This window comes from Sinocyclocheilus grahami, unplaced genomic scaffold (genome assembly GCF_001515645.1).
Source record: "Sinocyclocheilus grahami isolate Dianchi unplaced genomic scaffold, SAMN03320097.WGS_v1.1 scaffold298.1, whole genome shotgun sequence".
In the NCBI taxonomy this organism is placed as follows: domain Eukaryota; kingdom Metazoa; phylum Chordata; class Actinopteri; order Cypriniformes; family Cyprinidae; genus Sinocyclocheilus; species Sinocyclocheilus grahami.
The window spans coordinates 863,814-878,764 of record NW_015505477.1 but is presented as its reverse complement, the minus strand read 5'-3'; the positions used below and the strand labels follow the sequence as shown (position 1 = coordinate 878,764).

The following is a 14,951-nucleotide window of genomic DNA, read 5'->3' as shown; positions in this document are numbered from 1 at the left end:
CTCCAACTCATGCCATTACTCTTTTTAGGAATAAGTTTGGAAAACAGTTGTCTGTGAACAATGATCCTCTTTAGGCAAAAATATTTTTAATCTAAAAAAATGCACACTTTAAAGTCTTTAAATTTACATCTATTTTGTAAATGCATGTTATGGATTTTTTTTTGTGAATGAGTGATTTGTGTATACTGTATGTTTCATTTTTATATTACTATACTGTATGATATATTAATAATATTATATATTTTTTACCTTATAATATTTAATAAAAATGTCATAATTCTATCTTCCAGTGAAATCAACAGAGTTCTCCCTGGTGATGTACAACAGACTTCTCCAGTCATTTAGGTTGCTTAAACTCTGCCTCAAAATCCAACCATCAACTGATGGATAGAACCAAGTCACACACATTTTTTTGTTGTTGATAATTTGTTGCACACAGATGTACGGTAAAATATGGAAGAAAATATCTGTTGCTACTTCTGTCTCATTGCAACTTTAAGACATCCTATATAAGGCCAAATATTTACATACTGCCTCGTATTCCCACCAAACAAGTCCGTTTAAGATTCTAAAGCAACAAATTCTATAAAGAACTTCATAATCAGTATAACCTTGGTAACCGCTTGTTTTTGGAGCAGCATAATTTGTCCTATGGCTTGGCCACTTTTGCATAATAGCTATTTAGTAGCTAATGGAAGGCAATTTAAAACAAATAGGTTAGTTACAGCTGTAGCTTTACAGTGACAAGGTGAAGGGCAGATTTAGTATAGAGAATGTGTGCAGAACTTCATAACTTACAAATACATATGAAGAACACAAGATTGTACTAATTAATAATTCCACCTCAAATATTATAATTAGCCAACAACATCCACTTCATCAGTTCTAACAGTCCTAATTAAGGGTATTGCTACCTCCAGCTGCATGTTTCTTCCTTCTGCAGTGAAATAGGAGACTTTGTTTGGCTCACACACCTGGTATTGCAGGTCTCCTAGCTCCTCAAGAGTGTCGTAATTTTAACAAAACAAACGAGAAGTGTGAGCCAATGTTATGTCTCACAGTGTGCCAAACAAGAGAGTATCGGGGGAGATGCAGATTGTTATTTCTGCCTTGCCAGCGAGGTGAATAATTGAAAGAAGCAAGCTGGCAGAGACACAAATATTCTAAAGGTGAAGTGCAGACAGCTCCAGTGAGTGAGACATCAGACCACTTGTCTGGCCATTAAAGAGCTGGATTTCAAACCTCAGGACATTGTTATCAGTTGAAAATGTTTTAGCTTTTGCTTGAGGTGTAATACAAAGCATCTGTTCAGAATTCTCTGCTCTTTAGAGACAGAGGAGTAGAACAAGTGCGTTTTGAAAAATCTGGATACTTTGTAACTAATGGCGCTTTTCCACTGCATGGTACAGCACGATACGGCTCGGTACGGTTCACTTTTGGGGGTTTTCCACTGGATACAGTACCTGGTACCTGATACTTTTTTTAGTACCAGCTCGGTTGAGGTTCCAAGTGAATCGCACCGTTACCAAAATATGACGTGTAAACTCTGCTGATCACGGATTGGCCGGAGAGAATCGTCACTACCTGTGTCATTGAACTTGAATGAACCGCTAGATTTAAATCAGCACAGCCAGCGAAGGATCGAACGCAACTGTTTTGAACAAGCGCACCTTTTTTAACAACCAAAAAGTGGCTGTTTTGTTGTCTTTTGAGGAAGTACAGATGTTCCTCTCGTTGACAGCAGAGGAGCGGATCCAGCGAGCTTGATGGGGCGACGCGGAATGAAAAAGTTTTTCAGGAGTCGCGGCAATAGAGGCGGCGCAACTATAACAACATGTGAATAATCCCGCCCACTCTAAAGCGGTACTGAACTGCACTCTTAAAAATAAAGGTGCTTCAAAAGGTTCTTCACAGGGATGCCATAGAAGAACCATTTTTGGTTCCATAAAGAACCATTCAGTCAAAGGTTCTTTAAAGAACCATCTCTTTCTTACCTTTTTATAATCTGAAGAACCTTCTTTCACCACAAAGAACCTTTTGTGAATCAGAAAGGTTCTTCAGATATTAAAGGTTCTTTATGGAACCATTTAGACAAAAAGGTTCTTCTATAGCATCGTGAAGCACCTTTAATTTTAAGAGTGTGCAGTGGAAACGTATTAAAGGTTCTTTATGGAACCATTTAGACAAAAATGTTCTTCTATAGCATCGTGAAGCACCTTTAATTTTAAGAGTGTGCAGTGGAAACACGAGCCGAGCCGTGCCCTGTTGTACCGTACTGAGCCGTGCCGAGCCGAGTCGTACCACGCAGTGGAAAAATGCCATTATTTGAAAATACTCTAACAAACATCTAACAGACAGCAAAGGTTCAAAGAGATAGTTCACCAAAAAATGAAAATTCTATCATTTACTATCCTTTTGCTGCTCCAAACCAGTATAACTTTTGTGAAACACTACGCTATGGTCTAAACAACATTGACTTTCATTGTACACTCTCAGAAAAAAAGGTACAAAAGTTGTCACTGGGGCGGTACCTTTTCAAAAGGCACACCTTTGTACCTAAAGAGCCCTTATTGGTACCTTAAAGGTACATATTAGTGCCTAAAAGGTACATATTAGTACCTAAAAGGTACAAAAGTGCACCTTTTGAAAAGGTACCGCCCCAGTGACAGCTGTTGTACCTTTTTTTCTGAGAGTTTACGGACAAAAAACACTGACATTAAAAAAAATAATAATAATAATAAAAAAACAAACAAATGAAATATCCCTTTAAGACTTTAATTGAACAACCAAAAACTGGCAGTTTATGTTGTTGTCTCTTCACATTCAAAAAGTCTGCTGTCCCCTCTCGCCTCCTTTGCAGCTGATATGCAAAAGTCCACAGTGAGCCAGCAGAGCAAAAACTCTCCAAAGGAAAGCTATTGACAATGAACAATACAAATAAAAGCTTATGGCCCTTTGGGCAGTGACTTACTTTTGAGGCAGTAGCTACATAAAATTGATACAAAAAAGCTTACAGAGTTGACTCTGAATTCTAATAATGAACAGAGAAGATACTTCAGTAATAAGGCATTTACTTTGTCCACTGCCAATGCCCTTAGTTTAGGATTGTTGACTAAACAGCTGGTTTGCATTTGTTTTGCTGTGTTCAGCACATAATTCTGTGCTGGGGATTTAAACGATATTCAGTCAGTAGGAAATTCAGGTTTTATACCATAACGCTGCAGGTTCCTCTCTTATGTTTAAAAAAATTTTTTTTTTAACTTCAGACCTAATAAATGCAATGCAATGTCCAAATGTATAGCCATTCTGTTTGCTGTGTGCACTAATTCAGCAATAATGTAAAGGAACTGTTAACCTAAAAAATTTAAATCCTGTAAATGAGTTCCAAAACAACATGACACCACTGACTTTCATAAAACAAACCAAATAAAAAACTTTTTCAATATATATATATATATATATATATATATATATATATATATATATATATATATATATATATATATATCACAATTGGTGGCTGACTAAATACTTTTTTCCCCCACTGTATATATATATATATATATATATATATATATATATATATACAGAAGAAAGAATTGTTTGTCAATGTGCTAACAGCTGTTTGAATAACTGTCACTAAGTGCTTTTAAATGGCACCCCTGACAATCTGATTATAAGCTATTAAAAACTCACTTTATAATAATTCCAAACACTGGCCACACCTGTTTGAATAGATCATTAGCTGTAAACCTGTTTGATTCTGGCAATTAGTGTTATGTTTTTTTAGTCTGCACTGGTTGTATGACTGCATTTGTCAGGATTTACTAGGAAAATTCATCATATATTATCAACACCTTTTTGTAAATCATCTAAAGTGGCCTTCAGGCATGCCTGTGGTAGAGCTTCCCACGTCTCGTGCATGCCATTGCCATGAGTTGTATAACCAAAGTGCAAGCAAGAGGCAAGGATAGACGTTTTGGAACGACACCTAATTGCCCACGGTGACCTGCTGATTGATAGTGAGGCGCCACGGCGGGAAACTGAGCAGAAATATGCGGCGAGTTCCGAGCCTCTCTCGAGCCTCAGGGCGCGCATGATGATTATTTCACGTGCATCCGCCATCATCTGAACGGCGCTGTGACTGTGAGGGTGAGAGGACGCCGCAATCCAAATCAAAACCCGCTTAATATCCGAGTCTACAACGGACTGATGCTCGAGACTACTATGCCGGCTTGATGGAATTGTTGCCAAGAAAAGCATGGCTTCTAAAAGGATTCTTACACGTGCATTCTTCAAAACTGAAACCTTTTAAACTTGACCAAAATATCGCCACTTGTTCACTCGCTTAAGTGTAAAATATGTCCAATTCAAGGTAAAACGTATTTTTTTCAATATAAATTATGACGTTAAAATCAATTTATTTAACGATATCCTCTATTGATGTAGTATTAGAAGGGATGTGAGGGACCGTATGCTTGTCTTTTTTCAAAAAGAAAGATATAAATACGAGTTTTAGGTAAATGCGCAAAGTAGGCTACACATTGTTCCAAACATGAAAATAAAGAGCAAAAGTTAATTTCCTCAGAAACTTCACAGGTAATTTACACAGAATGACCACAAGAGCCGTTTTTCTGGCCACATATTTTCATATTTTGATAATCTTCCTGTTTCTTCAGGTCTCCAGCGGTGCAAGTCTTTCTTTTGAACGCACTGAACCTAGAAAAACAGGTCAATTGATGTAGGAAATGTGGTATCAGCGACAGTTCGTAGACTAAACACGGTTTCATAAGTGCGAACAAAAACGAGCCATTTAAGCAGCAAGAAAAACAATAATCTGAAAACAATAACAGTTGACAGTTTATTGCGGCGAATAATAACGATTATAGACCGACTGGCCTATGCTACTCTCATTTGAGGAGGCGAATAGCTAATTGAGTGGGAGAAAACTGTTCATTTTTGTTCCAATGAAAATATAATTATTTACATATCGCTTGAGAGTTAAAAAGACGGTTAGTAGGACAGAAATAAACTATTTACGCGGTAACGCAACAAAGCTCATAACTAAAACAGGTCTTCAGCATTTTTTCAGCAGCAGTGAACTGCTAAAGCTTTCATCACCACACATCCATAACTTATGCTACTTGTATGACAAACAGCCGTTTTCCGTTGCCAAGGGAACGTCAACCCTTATTCTCTTCAATGCAAGGAGCAGCGGACTTCTTGAACATCTTACCCGAGCAATTCCATCCAGTTGGAGTCTGACAGTCGCTGAGAGAGGACGGGAAAGCGCCAAGTTGTTGCACCGGGAAAGTGGCGAGAAAGGACAAGACTGCAATCCATACCCAGTGACCCACTATGCGGCTCCACTGGTGAGGACTTCGGGGCTCATGTAGGGCCGCCGTCACCGTGACACCCATCTCAGTTCCCCCGACACTGCTCACAGACGCGCAACGCCAGCCCTGGTCTTGATGTTGTCAACTTTGCCGGTGCGCTTAGAAGCCAAGAGAGGGACATTTTCCGACGGAAGGAGTGTGCCCCATGAAGCAGTTGTTTCTGGATGACCAGAGCGAAGATCCGCCCGAAGCGAGAGGGTGCAGATGCGGAATGAGAGAGGTCTGGGTGCGATGGACAGGGGAGGGATGGTATCGGGCGGGACGTGGGTAAGCGAGATGTTCAAAAAGCAAGGCAAAAATCAAAAGACGAGAGGGGTGTTTTTAAAAAACCGAAATGGGGCACAAAATCATATATCCCATTTGAGTGACATGCCGAAGTTACAACATCCACTGAAGCGCTGCTTAGAGAGATTGTCCTCCGTCCTCAGTCCGTGCGCTCGCGGGGAGCCGTGAGTTTGTCAGAGTCTCGCGAAGAGCCATTCTTCTGTAGCCTACCTGTGAACCACAATAACGCACTGAAGGCGAGCGGCAGGTTTCCAGACCGCTTCGGATCACGTGTTCTCAAGGAACCGGGAGGGGCGGGACGATGCCGCGGCTCTGATTGGTCGAGAGGGATGCAGGAGTGTCAGGAGCGAGGCGATGGTCCAGCTCGAGCATATCGACGGCCAGTGCACAATAGTGTACCCTGCAGTCAACTTTAGCAGGGCTTTGGTTTTTAAACGCGTGGGCGAAGGGCCATGCCGAGAAAGTCTTCTCAGTAATTGAGCACTGCTGCTCTGAGCACGATGGCAGCAGAAATCGATTGGAAACTTGCAGTGTTGTGAAATGATCCCCGTATCCTAAACAAAAGATTTACAGCATTAGATGAGAGAACCGAGGGACGAGTTCACGACTGTCTGCGTGTAAGACGCTAGTGGATAATCTCGGCGGTGGAAATGGATATGCAGAGACGCTTTAATGGATACAGGTCGCGAGCTGAGCATTAGAGATGGCTTTTTAACGACATTTAATGACGCAACATGTCTCAGAAAAGCTATTTTCGCAAGGTGTATCGACGATGATAAAAAAGCAAGCACATTTCATGTTATCGACTTACACAAAGTACAGCTGATCTCTTAATCAGTCCAATAACGTAGGCTACTATGCGTGTTGTTGCACCCTAATACAGGACTATACAAGAAACCTGAATACCTGAGCAAACTTGAACGGAGTGCAACAAATTGTTTTTTTAAATATAAGATCTACTGTGTCTTATTTATTTCTTGCTGATTCTTAGAGGTAAAGTTAAAGACTAACCCCCAGAGAGAGGCACAGGGAGAAAGGCACAACATATTTGTACCCTTATGCCTCATTTAAAATGTGACATTATATAACAAAACATCACAACAAACACATTTATCAAAAAAGAAACTTGAAGAAAGCATTTGTGACTGAGACGTGTGTTTGCAGCCAATTATTTGTAAAACGTTTTCTATTCTGAAATAGCCAGCTGAATAAAGGATTTTTAATAACTTTTGAAGTGTGCCTTGGATAGACGCCCACCACCCCATATAGTATTTCGTTTGAAGTGTGTCTGTACACAGGCAGTTTTTAAGCAAAAGATTTAAAAACGTTGATTGATCATAGATTTATAGATGCTATGTTTGATATTTTGTTATTTCATGCAATTACATGTGTTTATGGTGCTTAACCTAAACCTTCGTGGTTTAGGTTTGGTTACAAGACAAAGGAGAACCGGAGGCGTTTGATGTTACTGACGCCAAACCTATGGAAGGCAATTTCATGTAGAATGTTTTTTTTTGTGGTGTTTTTAGTCCTTACAGGTTTGGAGGTACAACATTTTCATCTTTGGGCGAATTCTTCTTTTCCCAGAGCTTTTTAACTCGCTGGCCTTTATGAAAACGAATACTCTATAATAATTTTTTTTTACTAATGTAATTCATTCTGAAAGCTGTTTTGAGTGCAGAATAAATGATGACAACATGCTGACATGACTCATCTATTCATCTAAATTCATGTCAGCAAATAAAAAAGATGAACAAACTCAAATCTTTATTTATTTATTTTTTAGAAATGTTGTCATACAGTATGTGTTTCCCAATAAGACGTCTTTAGTTACTTGCATGTTTTCTCTTTAAGTGAAGAGCACATTTGGAAAAAAGGTTTGAAACCTATTGCTTGAACAGTATAAAGTTGGACTTCTGGGCATGTCCTCGAGATAAATTACGATATACTCTCCACTGTTCATTTCACTACTACCTGATCATTCCCACATTTCTCCTGGAGTCTGGCTCCATACCAGCTCAGAATTATTAGCACGGTTCAGAGCTCCTCTGGAGAGCAGCTGGCTCTAGGCTATCACCGGCAGACACTCTTGACAGATAAAACAACACACCCTTGCCATAGGATTTCTGTAGTTTTCTCAATGCGGTATCGTGTATCACATGATGGATCTGACCTTGTAATTACCACGATGGAACATTAATTAATCATTCAGTTTTGTAGGAGACATGGGAAGGTTCATGTCCTTTATAGGACCTGTTCAGAAATAGGAAGAAAACTGATAAGAGATACTCAAACCAACAGCAATGTTAAAAAGGGGAGTTTTGAATGACTATATTGCACTTTTATGACAATTATTTCATTGGAGTTGAGACCTGACATCTTTATTGCTATTAGAGCCATATGACATTAAACACCTTTAAAAAGGCGTCTTGGCAAGTCTCCCTCAGCTACTTTTAGTAATTTGATATAGCAAAAAATATTCAGGATCAATGAACACCAAGAATTCAACATTTTCAAAGGAATATATACGGTATAATGTGGGTTTAATTAAGCGTATGAACAAGTAATGGTGTCAAAGATAAAACAATAAATTAAATTTAGACTAAGCTTTCTTTAACCTGGACTTATTTCACAGTCCCATCCTCAGTATATTCTTCCCGTCACAGGTAAAAGCACATTTACTGTATTTGTGGGCCACTGTTCAGTCCCAGCATTGGTTTCTGCATTACAACTGTCCCCATTCCACCCAGTTAGATCCATACCTTTTTTAAATCATTTACATCACATCAAACATGTCATCTCTCACCCGGACTGGAAAAATCCCCTGTGGAACATACTTGGAGAGTTGACATGGCAACTGGAGCCTCATGGTTTCATTATATGTAAGTCTTTGCTGGAGTATGGTGAGCAGGGTAATGAGGAAGGCTGCCTGGGGACCGGTGAGAAGGTCACATCTCTGGAGGGAGCATGTGGTGTTTGAGTCTTCTAGCAGCATGGGATCTGTTAATGATGCAGGAGTTTTAAAATGCTCCCTTAAGTTCTACTGGTGCTTTGGTAGACCTGCTGAAAAGCTCTTCTCTTTATCTGTGCATGTAAAAAAATTTCAAGCATATCATGTTAATAAATTATGGATATTGATCTTCTTTGCATGGGATCATTTAAGAATGTATTTTCTGATATTACTCTATAAAATGTTAAATTCTTAAATTCATACCCAAGATGCCTGTAGTTTGGTATTATTAATAATTCCCATTAGAACAATAGCTCAGTAAAGGAAAATTGTAAATCACTCATTACATAACAATTGTGCCACAGGCATGCGATCTATATTCCATAGACTCTAAGTGAATAATGTAGTCATTTGGAGATATTTCTGAATTAATTGATTCGTTTTCACAGTTGAACTCCTGCTTCCAAGCTGAACAGTTTAAAAAAAAAAAACGTATTCCCTCATAATACAGTCGACCAGATGTTTTTGTTCTCTGCTGCTGGATATTGCACACACATTTCAGTACAGCTGTGGATTTTCTCAGCAGTAACACATTGATTGCTATCCTCCTCCTTGGACAGTCCAGACAAATGCTAAGGAAATGATATGTCTGGTTGGGGATATTTATGAATTCACTGATTTACTTCCACTTTTGACCTGCTCAATGCAACAAGCAAAACCAACTGTTGCCAAATTATTCTAGGACAAAAAAATTCACAGGGTTGTTGAATAGAATACAAGTTTGATATTAACTCTTATTAGTGATGTAACTAATATAAGCAATTAATTGGCTCAAAACAAACATTATTTACTATTTTTTGAGAGACCATCTTTCTGAAATATAAAGGCAGCTAGCTATATACATTTTCTGTATAAATATTTTCCAGTTAAAATGTTTCTTTCTATTATTAGGGTGACACTGCTTTTTATTCACAAATAGAGTAGTGAGGAGAAACATAAAACTACAGCTGGCTGTCATTTACATGTACAGTGGGTACGGAAAGTATTCAGACCCCCTTAAATTTTTCACTCTTTGTTACATTGCAGCCATTTGCTAAAATCATTTAAGTTAATTTTTTTTCCTCATTAATGTACACACAGCACCCCATATTGACAGAAAAACACAGAATTGTTGACATTTATGCAGATTTATGAGGTTACGTTAGTAACCGAGTACGTTCCCTTTCGATACTACACTCGTACTGTGTTTTGCTAGACACATATGGGAACACAGAGAAGTTAACAACAACCCAAGGCTAAGACGGGCTGAGCTTCCTGAGGTTCAGAGTACTCCTGTAACTTCGACATCCAGGGGTCGAGAGCTAACAGGTGAACTAATGCCAGAGCGCTTGAGCGTGATACGGCCAAGGGCTCCCTGCCAGATCTGTTTATGCAGCACATGTCACTTCAAGCGGAAAGGACCCTGGCCTGCAAGGCCGGGACTTCCAGGTTATAAAACCTTGCGAATGTGGACGGCGAGGCCCAGCCGGCCGCCTCACAAATATCCGCAATGGACACACCACTGGACCATGCCCAAGACGAGGCGATGCCTCTAGTCGAGTGGGCCCGTACTTCAATGGGGCATGAAGGCCCAAAGGAGAGTACGCTAACGAGATGGAGTCTACTATCCATCTAGAGAGACTTTGCTTCGTGACCGGAAGCCCTTTGGTGTGGTTACCGAAGCTGACAAAGAGTTGTTCCGACCTCTCTGTCCTCTTCAGAGGGAGGAAGCACGGAGAGTGTAATGACCTGTGCTCTGAACGGAGTGGAGAGCACCTTACGTATGTAACCATGCCTTGGTTTCAGGATGACTTAGTGTTGTTAGGCCCGAATTCCAGGCAGGCAGGGCTAATAGAGAGCGCATGCAGGTCCCCTATTCGCTTTACTGATGCCAGTGCTAGAAGCAGAGCAGTCTTCAGCGATAGCAACCTAATGTTGGCAGACTGTAGAGGCTCAAAAGCGGGGCCCTTCAGGGTCCTCAGCACAGTGGGCAGATCCCATGAAGGGACGGTAGGGGGACGAGGCAGATTCAGCCTCCTGGCACCCTTTAGGAAGCGGATGACCACGCTGTTTCTGCCCACCGATTGGCCCTCAATAGGGGCATGAGAGGCCGCTATAGCCGCCACATATACTTTGAGCGTGGATGGGGAGCGTCCCTTATCCAGCAGCTCTTGCAGAAATGACAATACCTCTGTCAAATCGGAAGTATGAGGGTCTTTGCCACAGTTTAGACACCAAGCAGAGAAAAAAGACGTCTCGTAGACTGGGCTCTAGCCTCCGAAATTGTGTTTAAGACTCGCTCTGGGAGGCTCGAAGGCTCCCATCGAGTGGCCACAGATGCAGGGCCCATAGGTTGGGCTGAGGATGCCATATTGACCCGTTCGCTTGAGAGAGGAGATCCTGTCTTAGCGGAACAGTCCAAGGGGCCACTATCAACAGCTGAGTTAGCTCTGATAGCCATAGCTGGTTCATCCAAAGGGGGGCCACCAGGAGACCCTTGTGTTTTTGTTCCCTTACTCGCCTGAATACCTGTGGGATCAGAGCGATCGGGGGAAAAACATAAAGAAGGAGGTTGGGCCAATCGTGGGCCAACGCGTCCCTGGTCTTTGAGAAATAAATTGGGCAGTGAGAGTGGTCTTCTGAGGCGAAGAGGTCCACCTCGGCCTCGGCGAAGATCTCCCAGATCCTCTGAACCGTCTACGGATGGAGCGTCCACTCCCCTGAGGGGACATTGCTCCTTGATAGCATGTCCGCTCCTTGGTTCAATTTGCCCGGTATATGTACTGTGACAACTGTCCTTCTGCAAACCATCCCCATGGCCACACCCTGTTCCATCCAGCGGGAGTTCTTCCAGGGGGCCAGGGCTGTTACACAAGCCTGACTCACCCTGATCTGCAGGCATCCGTGATGCCACGCATTGGATGGAACCCGTGGTTTCAACCAGCGCTGAAGGGGGCACATACGAAGCAGACCCAACTGTAGCACTGGCGATGCCACCGCCATGAGGCCCAGCATCCTTTGAAAAGCTTTGAGAGGGCGAGTGGTACCAATCTCGAAGGAGGTCGCCAGCCTCTGTATGGCCAGAGCCCGTTCTGGCGTGACTACAGCTCTCATTTGGGCTGAGGCGAAAATTGTTTCCAGAAACCATATTCGCTGGCTGGGGAACAACGAGCTCTTGGCAAAATTGACCCTGAGTCCCAGGCACTCCATGTGACTGAGGAGGAGGGACCTGTGTGATATTAATTCTGCCTCTGACTGTGACAGAACGCGCCCTTAGCGGAACAGTCCAAGGGGCCACTATCAACAGCTGAGTTAGCTCTGATAGCCATAGCTGGTTCATCCAAAGGGGGGCCACCAGGAGACCCTTGTGTTTTTGTTCCCTTACTCGCCTGAATACCTGTGGGATCAGAGCGATCGGGGGAAAAACATAAAGAAGGAGGTTGGGCCAATCGTGGGCCAACGCGTCCCTGGTCTTTGAGAAATAAATTGGGCAGTGAGAGTGGTCTTCTGAGGCGAAGAGGTCCACCTCGGCCTCGGCGAAGATCTCCCAGATCCTCTGAACCGTCTACGGATGGAGCGTCCACTCCCCTGAGGGGACATTGCTCCTTGATAGCATGTCCGCTCCTTGGTTCAATTTGCCCGGTATATGTACTGTGACAACTGTCCTTCTGCAAACCATCCCCATGGCCACACCCTGTTCCATCCAGCGGGAGTTCTTCCAGGGGGCCAGGGCTGTTACACAAGCCTGACTCACCCTGATCTGCAGGCATCCGTGATGCCACGCATTGGATGGAACCCGTGGTTTCAACCAGCGCTGAAGGGGGCACATACGAAGCAGACCCAACTGTAGCACTGGCGATGCCACCGCCATGAGGCCCAGCATCCTTTGAAAAGCTATGAGAGGGCGAGTGGTACCAATCTCGAAGGAGGTCGCCAGCCTCTGTATGGCCAGAGCCCGTTCTGGCGTGACTACAGCTCTCATTTGGGCTGAGGCGAAAATTGTTTCCAGAAACCATATTCGCTGGCTGGGGAACAACGAGCTCTTGGCAAAATTGACCCTGAGTCCCAGGCACTCCATGTGACTGAGGAGGAGGGTCCTGTGTGATATTAATTCTGCCTCTGACTGGGCCAGAACGAGCCAGTCATCGAGATAGTTGAGAATGCGGATTCCCATCTGTCTCAGAGGGGAGAGAGCCGCATCCATGCACTTCGTAAAAGTCCAGGGGGCCAGAAAGTATGCATCCAGCGAAAAGAACCAGTCTCCTGAGCGAATTCGCGCAAGGATCTGTTTCAGCATAGTCATCCTGAATTACCTTTTCATGAGGGCGTGATTCAGGTGTCTGAGATTGAGAATGGGCCGGAGGCCACAATTCTTTTTGGGGACGAGGAAGTAGCGGGGAAAGAGAGCACGCAGGCACAGTGCCGGCATGAGATCGGTCAACCCAGTTGCTTATTCACTTCAGTTCAGGAGAAAAAAGGCTTTTTCCCATATGCGTCTAGCAAGACGCAGTACGAGTGTAGTATCGAAAGGGAACTTCAGTTTCACATGTGAATCAGCTTTAATTTTGTTCTGTGCAGCACCAAAACTAAATATTATGTTTCTTTATATACGTCTAAACTAGGACATATCTCAGAGTAATCATGGAGCATTTAAATAGCTTAATGTGAACAAAAGATTTCCACCTCTGCCTGCATTCAGTACAGCTCTATTATTGAGGCTCCGGTGTAAAAGCAGCAGTTAAAATGTCATACTACAAATAGGTGTTGTGGATTGTGCAATAAACAGCGAGCATTTCATGAGAACAAAGACTGATAAATATGAGGGCTGTTATAATACCTTTAACAGGGCTGTTTAGTAACACTTTATGGCTCCTTCTCAGTATCCAGCAGAGCCATGAAAACCACAGTATGCACATTTCTTCAACAGGATTTATGCTTTAAGATATAAAATATCCTAATAATATATATAATGTAATAAATATAATATATACTACATCTGAAAACATTTAGTGTCAGAAAAAGATCACATCATGTCTAAAATTTGGAGAAAAAATGGATTTTAATTTAAAAGAATGTGAGAAGAAGGGATTTCAGTGAAGTTCTTTCAAGTTGAGATTAAAAATAAATAAATAAGTCCATTCAGGCATGGATAAAATATTTCATAGCAGGTGATCACTAAACTATTAAACTCCAAAGTCCCTACCAAGCTCCTTCAGTTCCTCATTTTTGCAGACATTTAAATTAGTCTTGCGTCAAATACCAAACCCCTGGTGTGAAAAAGGTCCACTAAAGCTCTTTGTGTGGATTCAGTCAAATGTTGGACACGGACCTATACAGGCACGTTTCTTCGTGTTTCTTTACAACGGCCGTCTTGAAATGCAGCGGTGCAGCCTATCTCTAACTCACACACTCACTAGTAATTAAACACCTCAATGAACAGATTAAGAGTTTCCCCATTTGGAAATTTCATTACCATTGCTGTAATTGGATTCCAAATTTAATTAGCACTCCTCTGCGAAACAGCAGGTGATGCTGTGGCGGCAGTCAAAAGCTGTCCAAGTACAGAGAGGTCACAGAAAGAGTTTGGCCACGCTGTTATGACAAAGAATGAGGGACGTTACACCTGAGCTGAACATTTTTGACCTGTTGCTCTACATAGGTGTATATAAACATACCAATATTTGTAAAAGTAAAAAAGATTTGTGCAATGGAAATAAACTTCTACACAAACATTTGAATAACTGAAATATCTGTGACTATCTTATGTTGTATTAATGTATTACATATGTTTATTTAAATACAATTAAAAAGACCTCAGAATACAAATACATTACATATACACACATTGTCCAACAGCAATACCGGCAAGTAAAGTTACAGCGGGAGTCCGCGTCTCTCTCGCCTCCCCTGAGCCCATTGAGTTTTAACAGACTCCCTAAAGCATGCCGTGAGTTTGCTGGGGTAATGGAGAATGAATGGGGGAAAGTCACATGAGAGGAGGCAATGCCTTCATCGCGATACGATTGGATATGACTGGTTATGTTCGGCCATGATTGGTTAATGCGATAAATCCCGCCTCTTGTGTTTGTGCGCATTCGCGTATCAGTCTGGCTTTAATAAATAGAATATTGATTACATTGTTAATGTAAAAATATAAAATAGAATAGTTTTTTCCCCTTTCTCTGATAGTGTAAGTAATGGTTATATATATATATATATATATATATATATATATATATATATATATATATATATATATATATATTATATTTACACATATT

At 41.7% G+C, this 14,951-nt stretch overlaps 1 protein-coding gene across 1 annotated transcript in view; it reads right to left on the bottom strand.

Annotated features, from left to right (window-relative positions):
- The window catches only part of LOC107601062 (tomoregulin-2-like), a 61,609-nt gene extending 55,712 nt beyond the window's left edge, over positions 1 to 5,897 (bottom strand). Inside the window, exon 1 of the mRNA XM_016293074.1 lies at positions 5,237 to 5,897. Within this exon, the coding sequence (XP_016148560.1) occupies positions 5,237 to 5,420 (184 nt within the window). The 5' untranslated portion in view covers positions 5,421 to 5,897. The remainder of the gene's footprint in view (positions 1 to 5,236) is intronic.
- Between the last annotated feature and the right edge of the window lie 9,054 nt (positions 5,898 to 14,951).